Source organism: Falco naumanni, chromosome 2, assembly GCF_017639655.2.
Source record: "Falco naumanni isolate bFalNau1 chromosome 2, bFalNau1.pat, whole genome shotgun sequence".
NCBI classification, from domain to species: domain Eukaryota; kingdom Metazoa; phylum Chordata; class Aves; order Falconiformes; family Falconidae; genus Falco; species Falco naumanni.
The window spans coordinates 45,168,382-45,184,004 of NC_054055.1; the positions used below are offsets into that span (position 1 = coordinate 45,168,382).

General features: G+C 37.7%; 1 protein-coding gene across 1 annotated transcript in view; it reads left to right on the forward strand.

The window, feature by feature from the left end:
• Nucleotides 1-29: 29 nt before the first annotated feature.
• The window catches only part of PIBF1 (progesterone immunomodulatory binding factor 1), a 121,386-nt gene continuing 105,792 nt past the window's right edge, over nt 30-15,623 (forward strand). Inside the window, exons 1-5 of the mRNA XM_040584200.1 lie at nt 30-143; nt 1,036-1,351; nt 2,232-2,332; nt 4,112-4,310; nt 10,297-10,416. Of these exons, the coding sequence (XP_040440134.1) occupies nt 1,100-1,351; nt 2,232-2,332; nt 4,112-4,310; nt 10,297-10,416 (672 nt within the window). The 5' untranslated portion in view covers nt 30-143; nt 1,036-1,099. The remainder of the gene's footprint in view (nt 144-1,035; nt 1,352-2,231; nt 2,333-4,111; nt 4,311-10,296; nt 10,417-15,623) is intronic.

Genomic DNA, 15,623 nt, shown 5'->3' on the forward strand with positions numbered 1-15,623 from the left:
CGTCTCCCGTCGTGCCGTGCGGCAGAGGGCGGGAAGCGGCGCGCGGCGGCGCTCCGGTCGCCGTGGTGATGGCACCGCGCGGCCCCGCCCTGAGGAAAGGCGGAAGGGTGCGCGTGCCGCCGGGCCCGCGGCCGCCGGCTGAGGTAAGCGCTTGGCGGGGCGCGGGGGGTCGCGGTCGCGCTGCTGGGCGCTCCTCTTGCGGCATGCGCGGGGATCGGTGGGCCAGGGCCGGCTCCCCCTCGCTGCCCCGCACCCCGCCGCTGGCCGTGGCTGCTGCCGGTGTGGCGGTTGCCCGCTGCCTTCCGCAGAACTGGGCGTCCGGCGGGCAGCACTCCTCCTCCAAGGTCCCCCTGTCCTGGGAAGCGGGTGGTGGCGCTGCCCTGTGGAGGCGACAGCGGCCCGGGAGAGCTAGCCCTCGGCAGGCTCCGCGCCTTTTGTGGCCGGGCAGCCCGGCTGATGCTGGCCTGGACTCCTAGCGCGGCTTCTCCTTTCCCTGTACGGCTTGGAACAGCGTGCGTTAGTCTGTGTATTTCTTAAGTAAAAGTTGTATCTATACCTAAGCGGTTGTAAAAGTATGTGTGACTGTCAAGTAAGTTAACATTTTAAGAACAATGGAGCTACTTCAGAGATAGTGAAGGCGGCCATTGAAGTATTCCTTTACAGTTTTCTCCAGCCTGTCTTACTATGTCCTTTATTGGATGTTCTGTGACACTGTGTACCTCATGAGTCTGGGAAGTCTTCTCTGTGTGTTCTGACAGTGTGAATGGCAGGTGTATGTCTTGATTTAGCTATGACATCTTACTAGTAAGCTTGATTCACACCAGTATTTAGCTTATTGCAGTCAAAAACCTTGTTAATAATTATTTAGGAAGAGAGTCTTCAGGCAGCTCTCTTTGGTGCTTCTCAAAATGTTTTTCTCAGGTGAACAAAAAATGTTCATGTGATGCTGAGAAGTGTTGCTCAGTGGTCTTGTTTAACTGATCAATTTTTCATAATGGCATAATGCCTTTCACTTAGTTGTTTTGATTCTTGCAGCTGATACTTCAGGAGACTCATCTCAAAGTATAACTTTAAGAAGTTTTTCAAATGATAGAAGAAAATGTCACGTAAAAGCTCTAAGGAAATCAGGAAAGTAAACATTTCTAGCTCTTTGGAGTCTGAAGATATTAGCTTAGAAACCACAATACCAACCGATGATGTTTCTTCCTCTGAGGAGAGAGAAGGTACTGTTAAAATCACTAAGCAGCTGATTGAACGGAAAGAGTTGCTCCATAATCTTCAGCTGCTTAAAATAGAATTATCGCAAAAAAACTTGATGATTGACAACTTGAAAGTAGAATATTTGACCAAGGTAAGAAGTGTTGTTCCTTTTGTTGTATGATCTTTTCTTGTTTCTGATGGTTTTGGTTTATGGCAAAAAGATCTGTGAAAAGAATTTCTGTGAATTACATGCTGGACACCTACTTAATTTCGGGATTGTTTTGAGGAGGCTTTGTTTTGTTGGGTTTTGTTTGGGTGGTTATCTTTAATGAGATGAGGAAGCAACAAAGAAATGGAAAACTTGCCTGACTTGTCCAATTCATTATACTTAGAAATGAATGAGGTGGGATCGAATTAGGTTTTCTGTTTCTTAAAAGAAAAAAAAAGGAAAAAGACCTGGTTTCTTACAGAAATGAAGAATAATTGTGTCACTGATGTAAGCGGCCTAGCAGGGCTTCTAACCTTAACTTGCGCAACACTAGAAAAAGTAATCTGCATACTATTCAATGCTCTGTTAATGAAGATGTGGCTACAATATACCAACATGCTAATAGAGGATTTTGTTGTGTACTGTTTCCGCTAAGATGCATGAAGCTAAGAAAGGTTTAAAAACTTTGCCGTGTGTGTGCAGCCCGCTTTTACAGCTTACAGTACGCTAACTGTGACTTTCACTGGCTTGCTGCTCTGAGTTAAGCCTAGTTTGAAATTAACTGAACAAGTAGCTATTTGGCTGAGAAAGAAAGATCGGTTTTAGAATAAGTGGGTTTTGGTTTTAGTTCATTAGGCCAAAATCAGTATCATATTTTACAAAGCCTTAGTGCATTTAGGTCTTGTTAGGCAATCATTGCACTTCCCAGGGCATTGGGTTCTCTACTTTTTTCTTTTAAGTTGCTCTTTTTGTAAAATATTTTTTTTTAAATTACCAGGATGACTTCGTTTCTTAATTTTATACTTAAACTTTTTATATTTAGATTGAAGAGCTAGAAGAGAAGCTTAATGATGCAATCCATCAAAAGCAGCTGTTGTCTTTACGACTGGATAGTCAGCTGGCATTACAGCAAGAAGATGCTAGGTATGATGGAAGTAAAACTAAGAACTTCATCTTTAATAACTTAGTTAATATGAGTTCAAATTAATTTATGGACAATTAATGGGAACTGATCATTATGAATTGCAAGAATAGGATTTCTTTTGCAGATTATATTAATATTTCCATTCTGAAAATTGGATTTACATATTTGATTTATAGATAAGTAAATCTCACTGGCTGGTATTTGTGGTTTTGGTTTCATTGTTACCTTTATTCAGAATTTAATAGGAACTGGGAGGAAGAATGTACTTAAAACCATAAACAGCAAAAGGCAGAGAGGGCAAACTTTCCTTCAATTTAAATTGAATTTTTGATAAGTCTGCAGCCTGGATGACATGGGAAGGGTAAAGGGATAATGTTTAGCACTTCCATTTAGAATTGCTGATTGGTCAGAAATGCTTTCAGTTGATGATGTAGAAACTTACTTTTCATCTTGCTTTTCTGAAGTGTTTTGAGTTAACCTACAGCTGAAAATAGACTTGCTAGCAGGTTTCTCAGAATTACACTGTCAATTAAATGTTTTAACACCTGTGAAGGAAGAGCATTACTAAATAGCCTCATGTTACAATAGAGGATGCACCAGCTTTCAGGATGTGACTGATTCGAAGTCAAATTCTGTAGTAAGCCTAGAACAGATTCAGGGATGTGAAGCCAGGCCTGAGATTAGTTGCAGAAAATCTTTCAACTAAGAGCAGTTGACTGATAGAAAAATGTCTGTCATTCTGTACAATTATTTGCACCAGAGCAGAATATTTTTATGTTGGCCGTACTTGAGTTATCTGAGAAGTGCTCACTAAAAAAGTAGCGATGTGCAAATGTTATTAATAGGCATTAAAAAGTTGAACTACTTTTCTTTCCCCAGTCTTTTCTTTAGTTTTCTTGTCTGTCTTTTACCTCACTTTTCGTCCCAGTTTAACAGAATCTTACACTGTGTGCAGAGTATGTCCTTGCACGACTGCTTTGCTGACCTGGGACTTTCTTCTGTCTTTTTTAACAGTGAGGCAGACATCACCTTGTAGTACTAGCTGGTATTTTAATATTACTTTTTAATAGTGTAGGTATTAACATGTTTTGAAGAATCATTTAATTTGAATATGTTTTCAAGAGTTACAGCTAAAACCTCCAAAAAAGTAGGTCAGTCACCTTTGATTTAAATAAAGAAGACACTTTGCACATCACTTAAAGATGTTTCAGTTTCTCTTGGTGTATAAATACTTTATCACTCATGATAATAGTAATGATAGTGTTTTAAGGTTGCTTGTTTAAGTCTAGTGGTGTTTGTGGGCCCAAACTTTGTATGTTGCTCTGGGTAGAAAATGAAGAGTTGTGTGTGGAATAAGCTGTAAGCGTGTGCTGAAACTTGGTAGTACACAAATTATGAAGATACTATTCCTTTATTTGGTGATTTACTAGTTCGTTGGGTTTTGTGTGGAAATATATGCTGATTTTTCATGTTTTTAACCTTTTAGTTGGTAAATTAAGAGTAATTTATAAATTCAAGTCAGCATATGTGGAGACTAATTGTCACTTCTTAGATTCAATTTTGTATTGTTGATGACTGAAGTTTCAGGCTTTTTATATATACTGTGTCTGATACAATTGTGTAACCATGGTGGTATACGCTTCTGTGTTAAATACCTAATCTCTGTAAATTTTCTTTACAAAATGAGCTTAACTCACTCCCTTGCCAGGGTATTGTGAAGGTTTGTGACTTGCGTTACCTGCTACTTAATGTCTTCTGTTTTCAAATTTTTCTTGAAGAAAACATCAGGCTCTAATGAAACAAGAAATGGAAACTATTTTATTGAGACAGAAGCAACTGGAGGAAACAAATCATCAGTTACGGGAGAGAGCTGGAGATATCCGTCGTAGTTTGAGAGACTTGGAATTAACAGATGATTGCTATGAGAAGCTGAAGTCTCTTCCTGAAGATCAGCTCTCTATCCCTGAATATGTTTCTGTGAGTATTGTGGGTTTTGTTGGTTTAAAATACAGCTGTATCCTGGGTCTGGCTGGGATGAGTTATCTTTCTTCATAGCAGCCTGAATCTTGCTGTGCTTTGGATTTGTGTCTAAAACAGTGTTGGTAACACACCAGTGTTTTGGATATTGCTGGACAGTGCTTGCACAGCATCAGGGCTTACTCTTTCCCCCATTCTGCCTCTGCTGTCCTCCAGCAAGCTAGAGGTGGTGAAGAGACTGAGAGGGGACAGAGCTGGACAGCTGACCTGAGTTGACGCAAGGAATATTCTGTACCATTGAGTATCATGCTCAGCAACATAAACTGGAGGTACAGTGAAAAAGAAGAGGTATTACGGTGGCTTCCAAGGTGGTTATTGCTCAGAGGCTGGCTGTGGCTGGGCATCAGTCAGCTTCTGAGGGGTGGTGAGAGATTGTCTTTGTGTGGCTTGCTTTTTTTTTTTTTTTTTTTAAAGTTCACCTCTCACTTTCCTTCACTAATTAAACTGTTGAGAAAACTTGACATCTGAATTTTCTTGCTTTGATTCTTCCTACTGTCCTCTGTCCTGCTCCCACTGGAGGCAGGAGTGAGTCAGCAGCCATATGAGTGCTTGGCTGCTGGCCAGGTTCAACCCACCCCAAGCTGTAAATGGCTTTTGTTTAGAATTAAAGGGATATGCATATAGTAAAGCCAGTCAATACTCCTAGAATTCTTATTCTTCCCCAACTAGAAACAAAGGACCTTCAGAGGCAGATATGCCTCTGGATCAGTCTGTTGTGACTGGATCCCAGTAAAGACGGGAACTTTTTGATCCCAGGCTCTGATGTCTTAAGGAGAGTAGAACTGCTGATTTATTTTCAGAAGGTTAGGCAGATAAAGTGTTACAATTAAATGGTGAGCACATGTTGATGATATGAAATACAGCAGGCTGAAAACAGGAATTTGAAAATCTGCTTGCCAGAACTAGAAGTTGAGATGGCTCTAGCAAACATCTCGTACCTTTCCCTCATGCTTTCCATTTGGCCCTTTCCTATCTGACTGAATGCAGGGGATACACTGCATCTTATAACTTAAGACTAATTTTCTTGATTTCAGAGCTTTGTTATTTATGGCTTATGGGTGGATGGAGGGGCAGGGATGTACTCTGTTTGCAATAAAGACAGTGCCTTCACAGGCTGTGGGACATGGCCAGAGCATTCTGGCTCAGTTCTGAGAATGAAGAGGATTTAGACATGTAAAGCTTAATTCACTAAAGTAGTAGTATTGTACTTATCTATAGAGGTAGTTTGTGAATAATGTAATGTTAAAAAGCCTAGTGCATTTGTTGAGGTATAAATGCTGCATGAGTGAGTTCTCTTGCTGGATGAAAGTCATGGTATGCTGTGCTCTAGATATGTACAGAGAAGTAAAACTTATCATTCTTATCTAAAGGATGTTCTTGGGGAACATATTTTTAAAAGTTCCAAAACTTGGACATTTGAAAGTACTAGGAAGATCTTAAGGCTGTGAGTGATAAACAAGAACACCTAGCTTGGGGCCTATTAGGTTATTACCCCCTAGCTGTCTACTGTACCCACTGCCCTCTGCAGAAGTATTTGAGAGGGATTTGTTGATTCTTTCACCACCATGGTCCAAAAATCAGATTTTTAACACAAACTGCAATCTACATCGGCTTGCTTGAAATTGTTTTGAAAGAAGCTCCAGAACTTCAGGAGCTGATTGACAGTACAAAAAAGACTCTGTAGCTGGGCAGGACAGATACCTGGGGTTAGTAACCTTGCCAGCTGCTTTAAGTGAAGCTGTCACAGCACAATTAGAGTGTATAGATTGTATCTGTGGGTAGAGAGAGGGGCTCTAAAAAAAGTTGTGAAGTGGGAGATATGAGTAACAAACACCTTCTACCCCTAATCTTCCTTTCTTTCCCTCTTGAGTTTAACCAGTAAATGCTGCTTTTGTCTATTAACTCTTAACTCTACTACTTGTGTGGTTAATGATGCCCCTTTCCTCTTTACACGTCACTTTTTGCTTATAAAGTCCTTTTTTAGCCAAATTAATTTTATATATTTTTTTTTCCTGGAGAAGATATTCTAAAGGTAAACTGCAGTAAGATGCTGTTTTCAGCTTTCTCTCAACTTCTTTTGGCAACAGGATCAGTGTGAACCTGAGAGTGTCAGTTAAGCTTAGTGATCATATATTATTACTTTGAGTTATGCAGCTGATACAGATACTGGGAGGCTACCTAACTGTTTTGCATAACTTGTCTATGCATCCAAATGGTTTCTGAAGGCTAGGAAAAGGATGCTGAAGAGAAAAAAACTATTTTTCTGATGCTGTTTTCTGCTTTGCTTACATAAGGAGGAATTGTGCATTTCTCAGGCAGATAAAATCTCTGGCTCCAGATCTATGTGCAGACTAATAGTATAGTCTACTGATAGTAGGATAAAATTTTCCTTGGTGAGAAAGAGTTCTGCTTAGAGGACTTGAGCAAGAAATTTCCACTTTTTTTTTTCCTCTATTTATCAATTATAAAATACTGCCTTACAGTTCTTCAGGATAGAAATAAATGTATATGTAATACTTACACTGTATTTGAAACTTGTTATACTGGACAAACAGCCGGAAGTGCCTAATGCAGATTTTGTATATAGAGATATTGCAAGTTTAAAATACTAGAATTAAAACAAATGAGATGTTTTTCACTGTGCTTCCACAAAGGGGTGCAATAGTGATATGTTACAGCAAAGACTAGATGGTGTTTAATGTTAGTGATGATGACAAATTAAAAAATATGTTTTAAGCATCTTTCTCATAAAATCAGACTTTTTTGTTTTGAACTTATGTGTAAAAATTTAGATTTTTTTTTAATGTTTATAAGGAAGATTTTTTTAGAAACAGTATATGCAACATTTTAAAGCACTTCAGGTTGCTGAACTGATGCTTGGCAGCTGCGTCACTTCATGTGTTCGGTAGAGTGAGCTGCTTCTGTAGTCCTTTGTAAAATGTTGTTTAAAAATGTTACCTGCAAATTGTGTTTGATCTGATTTTAATAGCAATATCTTTTAGTTGCATCATTTTGCTAACAACAGCATAGGTTTTTTTTGTTTAAGAAGGTAGTTAACTGATGCAACTAGTTTCACATAACTTCATTTAACAGAAGCCAACTTTCTCATCCTCTGCACCCACACATTTTTAGCTTAACTCTAGTTTTCCATTAAAAGTGGCAAACACATGCTAGGAGTTTGGGGTTTTTTTAATTGTCTAAAAGTGGAACTTTTTCCTTTACAGCACATCTGTATAAATTCGTAGTTCTTAAGATATACAGTTGTTTCTGAAATCCTGGTACAGTAATTTTTGTTTCTGCTCTATTGACTTGTCAAGAGGCAATGTGTGCTTTGACTGCTGAGTTACATGAATGTTTATTGACCATCAAGCAAGCTAAATAACAGTAACAGTTGAACTGCTGCTACAACCTTCCTCTCATCTGCTGCATTCATTTGCACTTTATTACTATGGATTGATCTTTTCTTGGGAAGGCTGTGCTTATCCTTGATACCTGTATCCCATGTCATCTTTGTTTGATACTGGGTAATCTGTTTTGAGGTCGTTGTGGTTTGGGAAGTAAATGTGGCATAATGACATGTTAGGTCTCCAAGGGAAATCATGGTAAAAATACAATAACTTAAGTGAAAAGCTAGGTTTGGTTTAAAAAAAAACCAAACCACAGTGCTTTAAATGTTTGCCAATTAGTGACAATCAAGGTCATTTTTTAAGAAAAAAAAATTAAAATTTTGTAAGCACTTTTTTGGAGAAAAAAGAGGATTTGATTGAAGTACAGATGTAATCAGACAAGTTCTTAAAGATTCTTAAAGATAGATGAAAACTGTAGTCAGCAAAAGCTGTAGTTAAGAAAATAAAATTGTACTTATTCACTGCTATACATGCACATTTCTAATTTTTTTCTCCTAAGGAAGTAGTTGAAGCCTGTTGTAGTTCAGAAGTTAGAAAGAAACCACAAAGCTAACTTCACTGCTTGATTTCATGCAAACCCATTAGAAGCAATGTGATTTCACAGGTGGATGTGAAAAAAATACTTAAATATTAAAGGAATAGAATACTGCAAGAAAAAAAATAGTAATGAAGCGGTAAAATAAGGCAATAATATGCAGTTAGTTCACTTCCCAAATAGAAAGACAATTTATAGTTTTAGTTATAGCATCTGATGGTTCAATTTGTCATTTGGAATTTTCAGAACATGAACAAAAAATTATACCTTGTTTTGGGTTTAATTGAATTGTAGTTTTAAAAACCATCCTTAATCTTATTCATTTTCTCTGTAAACTTAGACATAGCAAATTGAGAATCCCTTGTTACTATTAAAAAAAATAGAATAGCAACTATATTTTGTGAAAGTTTGCATTTTTTTTCAATAAAAAATAACTTTAAATTTATAACATGTCTTATTTTAGCTTATGTTTGCTTTGGATCTAAAGGTAAGGGTGAAAAGTCGAGCTCTCTTGCTGAGTACAACAAGCTCTTAACTTTCAACAAGCACAGTATTTGGAAAAACTTGAAAACAAAAACAAAAAAAACGCCATCACTTTAGAAAATTTCACTTCTCTGCCTTACTACTTATCTTCCAGTCATGTTGCACACTTGCTTTATTGTATAAAGCAAATTACACCTATGTTTACATCACAAATTTCCATGGTTTCTGTGTTTTTTAGAATTGTATGCTGTCAGTTACATGAACTATACCTGGAACTTTTCTTTTGTCTTCTGCTATTTACAGCTACCAAAAGAGACCTGTCTTCCTTCTGCATGGAAGTGTAGCACAGCTTGCTCTTGGATGCTTACTTCACCTGTGCTTTCTTGCTTGTATTTCTTCTTTAATCGTGTATCAAAGCAATAGTGATAGGGGGTGTGGAGTAGCTTTTGCATGAAAATAACACTTAATTATCTATTCTTTTATTTTCATCCCCCAAAACAAACATTTGAAGGTATCAAGTTAATCTGGGAGCAACAGCCTCTGTGTACGTGTGTGTGGGTGTATATCAAAAACGTTCTTTCTTCTTTGTCTCCCCTTGGTTTTTTTACTACTGACTTTGTGGTTTTATTGCTGTGTTTTCTAGTATTTTTTTCTGTTTCAGTAGAAATGTTCTGGAAGAGTTTTATGCACCTGAGACTTACTTGTCTGAGACTATGCTTATGACTGGAGTAGGGGAAAAGGGAGGAGTATGTGTTATAGAATGTTTTTTAAAAGACTTTTACAAGGCTTTCTTCTCCTCCCCCCACCACCCCCACCACCCCCAGTTTTAATGTAGTGATATAGAGTCCTTCAGAGGCTTAATTGCATGATGCAGCCAAATCCTTATTGCAAAATGTTACTTCCAAAAGCAGGGTTAGGGGGAGGCAGTGTCATGGGTCTTCCTGGTTATGGGCTGTTCCCACTTCCTGTGCTTGCTCTTGCATTTTTCTTGGTGCAGATTCAGCACACTGAACTGGCAGAAAACAAAACTAATCTCTTTCCATTTCTACAGAATCCATAAAAACGTGTATCAGCTTGGGGAAAGTTAGCAGGTTAAGCTGGTTTATTGCTAAATACACCTTTTTTTCCCTTTTTTACACTATTAATCAAATAGGTTCTAGAGTTAGCACAAGTAAGTGGTTCATTAGCAGCTGTATTTTTTCAGTTGGGCAGCTGACTGGGAGCTGCTTTAGCTGAACAGAAATGTGTATCTTGACCTTTATTCATCTTTTGTAATTCAGTGCCAAATGTAAATTGGTGATTTCTTTGCTGCTGCTGTCAAAGGCTGAAGAAATACACTGTCTTTGCTATAACATTTCTCCAACCCCAGCCATATTACTGGTATGCACTAGAAATCATTTGGTGAATTAATACCATAAACTATTGAATTGATTTGGTTTGGGGATTGTAGTTTTGTGGTTGCAATTTTGCTGGTCTCAAATTTGAAATCTTGTTCTTCTAGATCCGATTCTATGAAGTGGTCCATGCCTTAAGAAAGGAGCTAAGTGATCTACAGATGAAAAAGAAGAGCCTAACAGAAGAACTAAGTGGGTACAAATCCCAGCTGAAGTGTCTGACAGAGGTCTGTGCACCTTAATTATCTCGATTAAGAGACTGTGTAAAAATATATATTGCAAAAAGCTCATTGTCCACATATTTAAGATATGAAAGTTTTTTTGCTGTAAAAAAAGTTAGTGGGGGAGGAAGGGAGGAAGAGAAAGGGGAAACATGCTACGTGTGTCCTTTGTCCTTGCATAACGTCTAATTCTACGTTACAGCTACCCTGCAAGATGTTCAGTCATGAGACTGTTCAGGATACACTCTTACCAGCTATGTTGTGCTTTCTGAGGGCAAGGTTCAAGGCAGGGAAGCTGAGGCAGGACATCAGTCCACCAGTAGTTGAAGACGCTATGACGGTTCAGTGTATAGTGTTTGAGATGCTGATGTCTTTGTAGTAATTTGCCTCACCTTTTGTTTGAATGATATAAAAATGCATTTTTTTTAAGAATTCCTTGGAGTTGCATCATCTTTGTTATGCTTATCAGCTTTTATATTTGAATTTCCCTGTTTATTTCTATACTAAAGGAAAAGATAATTTGATTTCAGGTAAGGTATAAATGCCAGAAGTAAGAGAAACAAATTATCCAAATACATTTAATTTTTATTTTCAAAGAGTAAAACAGATGAAACAGTATAAGGAGTGTTGGTTTTAAGGTATTTACAAATATTTATAGTATCCTCAGTATGTAAACAGCTAGGAAGATATATATTTTAGCTTAATTCCACATAAATCTGGAGTTGTGATAAGACTGTTTCAGGTATCCATAGTATATTTATCTAAGTCATGGGTAGCGGGGCTTAAATGCCACTGTCATTTTACTGCTACTGAAATTATTCTTCAGTTACTACCTTTTTTTCCTTGAAATTAACTTACAGAGTAATCGGGTGTAAAGAGATACTCATTATACAGGATTATCTTGTGAAATTCATATTAGTTTCATTTCTCTTTTTGATTGAATTAGAAAAATTAGTCAATAAAATCTGTGCATTTATGTGCTTCAGCATCATTTTGTGTCAGCATCTTTGGTCATAATTGAAATTAAATCAATCCTGTTAACTCTGATTTACATGAGCATTTTTCTTCATTGTACTTTTAATGTGCTCTGATTTAATAAAATTCTATAGGAGGATTTCAGCCTTCTAAGATTTGACTGACATCTGTGTTAATTTTTGCTGAAGCAATTTCATGGGATAGTAGATGATAATTAAAGTTGTGCGAGAAAGATTTCTTGGTATGTTGACCTTTCCTCAATATAGAAACTTCTACTTTTGCCCTTTATGTACCACATGGTGGCAGTATCCACCTATCCCACTCATTTATTTTTTCAAAGTTTGACGTTTACTGTGCTTTTTCTCTTGATGCTGACGGGAAACCACTAGAATGTTGCTTGTGCTGAACTGAGGTGGTTCTTTGAATGCTGATACTCTGTGTAATCATGCTTAAAGCGAGAGACAACTAGTGAGAATTAATACCTTGTTTTAAAAAAAATACAGGAAAGAGATCTAGATGTTGAAATATACAAGAAGAAAGGTTTAATAAAAATTGTTCCTTAGGATTCTCAGGTTTCAGATAAGATCACTTACTACAGTTCTTCCATGTGTAAAAATAAACCCCAAACCTGAGTCTTCATTCTATGTGTTATGCACAGTGATGACGTGTTTTGGGTATTTAATGAAATGTGACCTGGTATGAGGTGTTTTATGTATGGAGAGACTTAAAAGTCTCTGTATTTTGCTTCTGGCAAGTTCAGATTTGACCTAGTGACTTGAGTGTCACTGTAACAAGGTACCTCAGGTTGGTTCAGATAGTAAGAGGAGCATCATCAATACATGAGGGTACTTGAGAATCTCTAATGTACTTTGTAGACCAAAGCTAACAACAATTCACATCTCTTGCAGTTTACAAAGAAGTGGTTTCAAGGTTTACTGTTGGCGTAACTTATTTGTTTGTGCTCCTTCAATAAGGTCAAGCCTTATTGCAAGTAAATTTATCAGTAGGAAATAAAGCAGTTTCATTCAGAGTCTTTACTTATTATACTCTTCTTTTACTGTTTTTGTGGTATTCCAATATTTATTCATTTCCAGCTACATGAAACATAGTTGCTGAAGTTTCTTGCCTGTTATTAAGTGACTTACATTCTTAAAATCCTTCTTCTGGTTTCCCATCCAGTATTCCTTAAATGTCAAGTTTTCTCCAACAGTTGCAGTATTTCTGTTTTCTGCATAGTTTATCAACAAAGTATCTGTTCTGGGTTTGAAACTTATTTAGGAAACTACTAATACAAACATTTGAAATACAGTCATCACTGAAGTTAAGACTTTTTTTTTTCCCCCCTCTCCTTCCCTCCGTAAAGAGCAAACCATTTCCTAAATAAGCATTCCTTTTTTCTAGTATTGCAGATAATTAAAGCCCTTCCTAATGAGTTTCAACATGGGTTTTTTTTCTCCTCTTTGTAGAACATGGAACGGAACTAAAATATATGCTTAGCCAAAATCTTTCTATTAACTACTGATGGCTTGGGGAAGGAGGATTTTGTTGGCTTTTCTGGCTGTTCATGGCTGACAGAAAAGGTTTGAGTAAGTTTTATATGTGCAGATATTCACCAAGAAATAAAGTCATGAGAAATATGAGAGAGTTGAGTATAGACTCATAAGAAAGTCTGTCTAGCCAACAAAGAATTTTAAAATTTTAAAGGAATATCCAAACTTGTCTAATATGTTAAGCCAACTCTGGGAAAATTTAAATGTGAAATTAATTCATCAGATAAAGACAACCATTGCCTAACATCAGCTATGTTATTTTGTGTCCAGATGGCTGTCGTCCTTTAATTTGGTCAAAGGAAATGATCTCTGATTTTACTGTTCTTGTTTTGGAGTGTGAATGTGAGACACTTTAATTATTTGGTTTTCTCTGCTCTTGTGCCTTTATGTACTGTTTTGTGAGAAAGCAAAGCAGCAGAGTTCTATTCTCTGAATGCTATTATGATGAGCCCCCAAACCTGCTAAATCTTTTTCTAGCTACATGCTGCCATATTTTACTTTTTTGTTTGTTTGGGGTTTTTGGGTTGTTTTTCGAGTGTTGGGTTTGGTTTTTTTGGGGGGTGGGTGGGTAGGAATACAGGAGACACAAAACAGAAGACAAACAAAACTCATTTTCGACACAACAGCTCAAGCCTGGCACAAAAGTGAGTGCAGTGGCCTGGTACTGTGGTCTGTCAGACATCTGAGTTTATAAGCATCCAGCTGTACCAACTAGGAAGCTTGATTCTGTAAAAATTGAATTGTCAGTGTAGCCTTGTAGAAATTAATTTTCTAAGATTTGACAAATCTACATGTTCTTTAGGCAATTCGTTAATTTGTATTAGGAAAACTTATTTCTGACTTCAGGGAATAAAAGACATGTTTAAAATGTTTGTCATCTGTATTTGTACTTTAGGTATATGAAAATATATTTTGTTAGGTCAGGAGGGGCAGAAGGTCCAAAGTATCTTATCAGCCTCTGTTAGCACTCATGTAATTCTTAGTAAGCTGAGGAGTAAGATCACTAAAACTCTACAACTTTCTAACAGAGTTGTCTTCTTGATGGTCTGTTGCTGCTCTGAGTTAGCACTTAATCAGTCTGCTGAATCTGTAACACAGACCCAGTAAGAGTGGGGAGCTGCTTCTGACTACTGGTAGCAGAGAACAGTGTGTGAGGACTGATTTCTAGCACTGGAATATCATCTGATAAACACAGCTACTGCCAAAAGATCTTTGTCACCGCTTTCTGTTCTTAAAGTAGTCAGTAAAGTGGTTCTGCAGTACTACCGCTAAGTTAAAGGCTCTCTGCACACAATTGTTGCATCTGTGATTTAGACCAGCATGGTTCCTCTGATTCTAGGTGCAGCAGCAACCCTGGGGGGGGTGGGTGTGGGGGGGTGGAGGGGGTGGGGTGCAGGCAGTGGAACTCTTAAAAGGAATATTCTTGTACTGCACTGCTGGCACATCTGCTACCAAATGCACAGTACACCTCCTTTTACAGTGCTCAGTAACAAAGTACAAATAATGTTGGCACCATCACCTTTGGAGGTACAGATACAGAAAAAAGTCCAGCTATAGTGTTGTATTACCAGGAGCTTCCCAGAAACAAACCCAACTTCTGATGTGTGTGTTCCCATGCTGAACATCAGTATACTATTTTCAGAGTTACTTGCTTCCAAAGTGGTTAGAATCTTCCCTCAAACAGATGTAATATACTACTCGTGTGTTTCTCTCAAGGCCAGGAGAGAGTCAGAAGAAAAATCTGCCCCTCTTTGTAGCTCTAGACGATTAAATATTGCTTTCTTCTTCTGGCTGTCTTGGCAATGTTTTTCTGGCATTTGGTCTTGATACAGTTTTATCAGGGCTTCCTTTATTATTTTTTTTTTTTTCTGTGAGGTAGACTGCAGGACTTGCAATCAAATTTATAGTATGACAGTTATCTAAAAGTTATGGTTAGCCTAAAGACAAAGCTGGATCTATGTAGGACAAAGATCTCTTCTAATACCTCATCTCCGAATTGGGATTAGTAGCTGTCAGGCTTTGCTAGACATACCTAACAATTTTCTCTATGATAATATTTCCCAGCTGGAGGAAAAACATTTCTATAGTCTTCAAAGAATGAACTAAGCTATTGCACTGAAAGGATCACTTGGCATTAGATGTATCTGAATGTTGTAAAATTGAGGCTACTGTTGCTACTCCAGAAGGACTGTGTTCCTTAAGATTTCTTTTGAAGTTTGCACATCTGTAATTAAAGACTGCATTCTGGAACCCTTCCCCTGCCCCCTGCCCCCAGTTCTTTCAAGAAGTGCTTTGATTACTTGGACTTCATGTCTCTAGAAAGGACAGATAAGGCCTCAGTCTTAGATGCCTTCTTTCCTTCCTTATTATTAATATTTATCTTGTTCATGAAAAAAAGCTGCAAAGAAAACTGTTCTACCAATAGCTGTTAGCTTGGGGCAGCAGTTTAACATTTGCCAGACTCAAGAAAACATGTATCTATGAGAGTTCCCTTTTCCATCCAGTGTCTTTCTACCCCTTTTGATATATAGCTATGGTTTGTATAGACTGCTAGTTGTTGTTCAGAAGTACCAAATGGCTAGTCTCTAATGCAATGATCTCAAGTATCCTTTTCATCTGAGAACATTTCACTGTGAAGGATCTAGTCAGCTCAGATCCAGAGAGAAAGAGCTTTTTATTCACCCTACT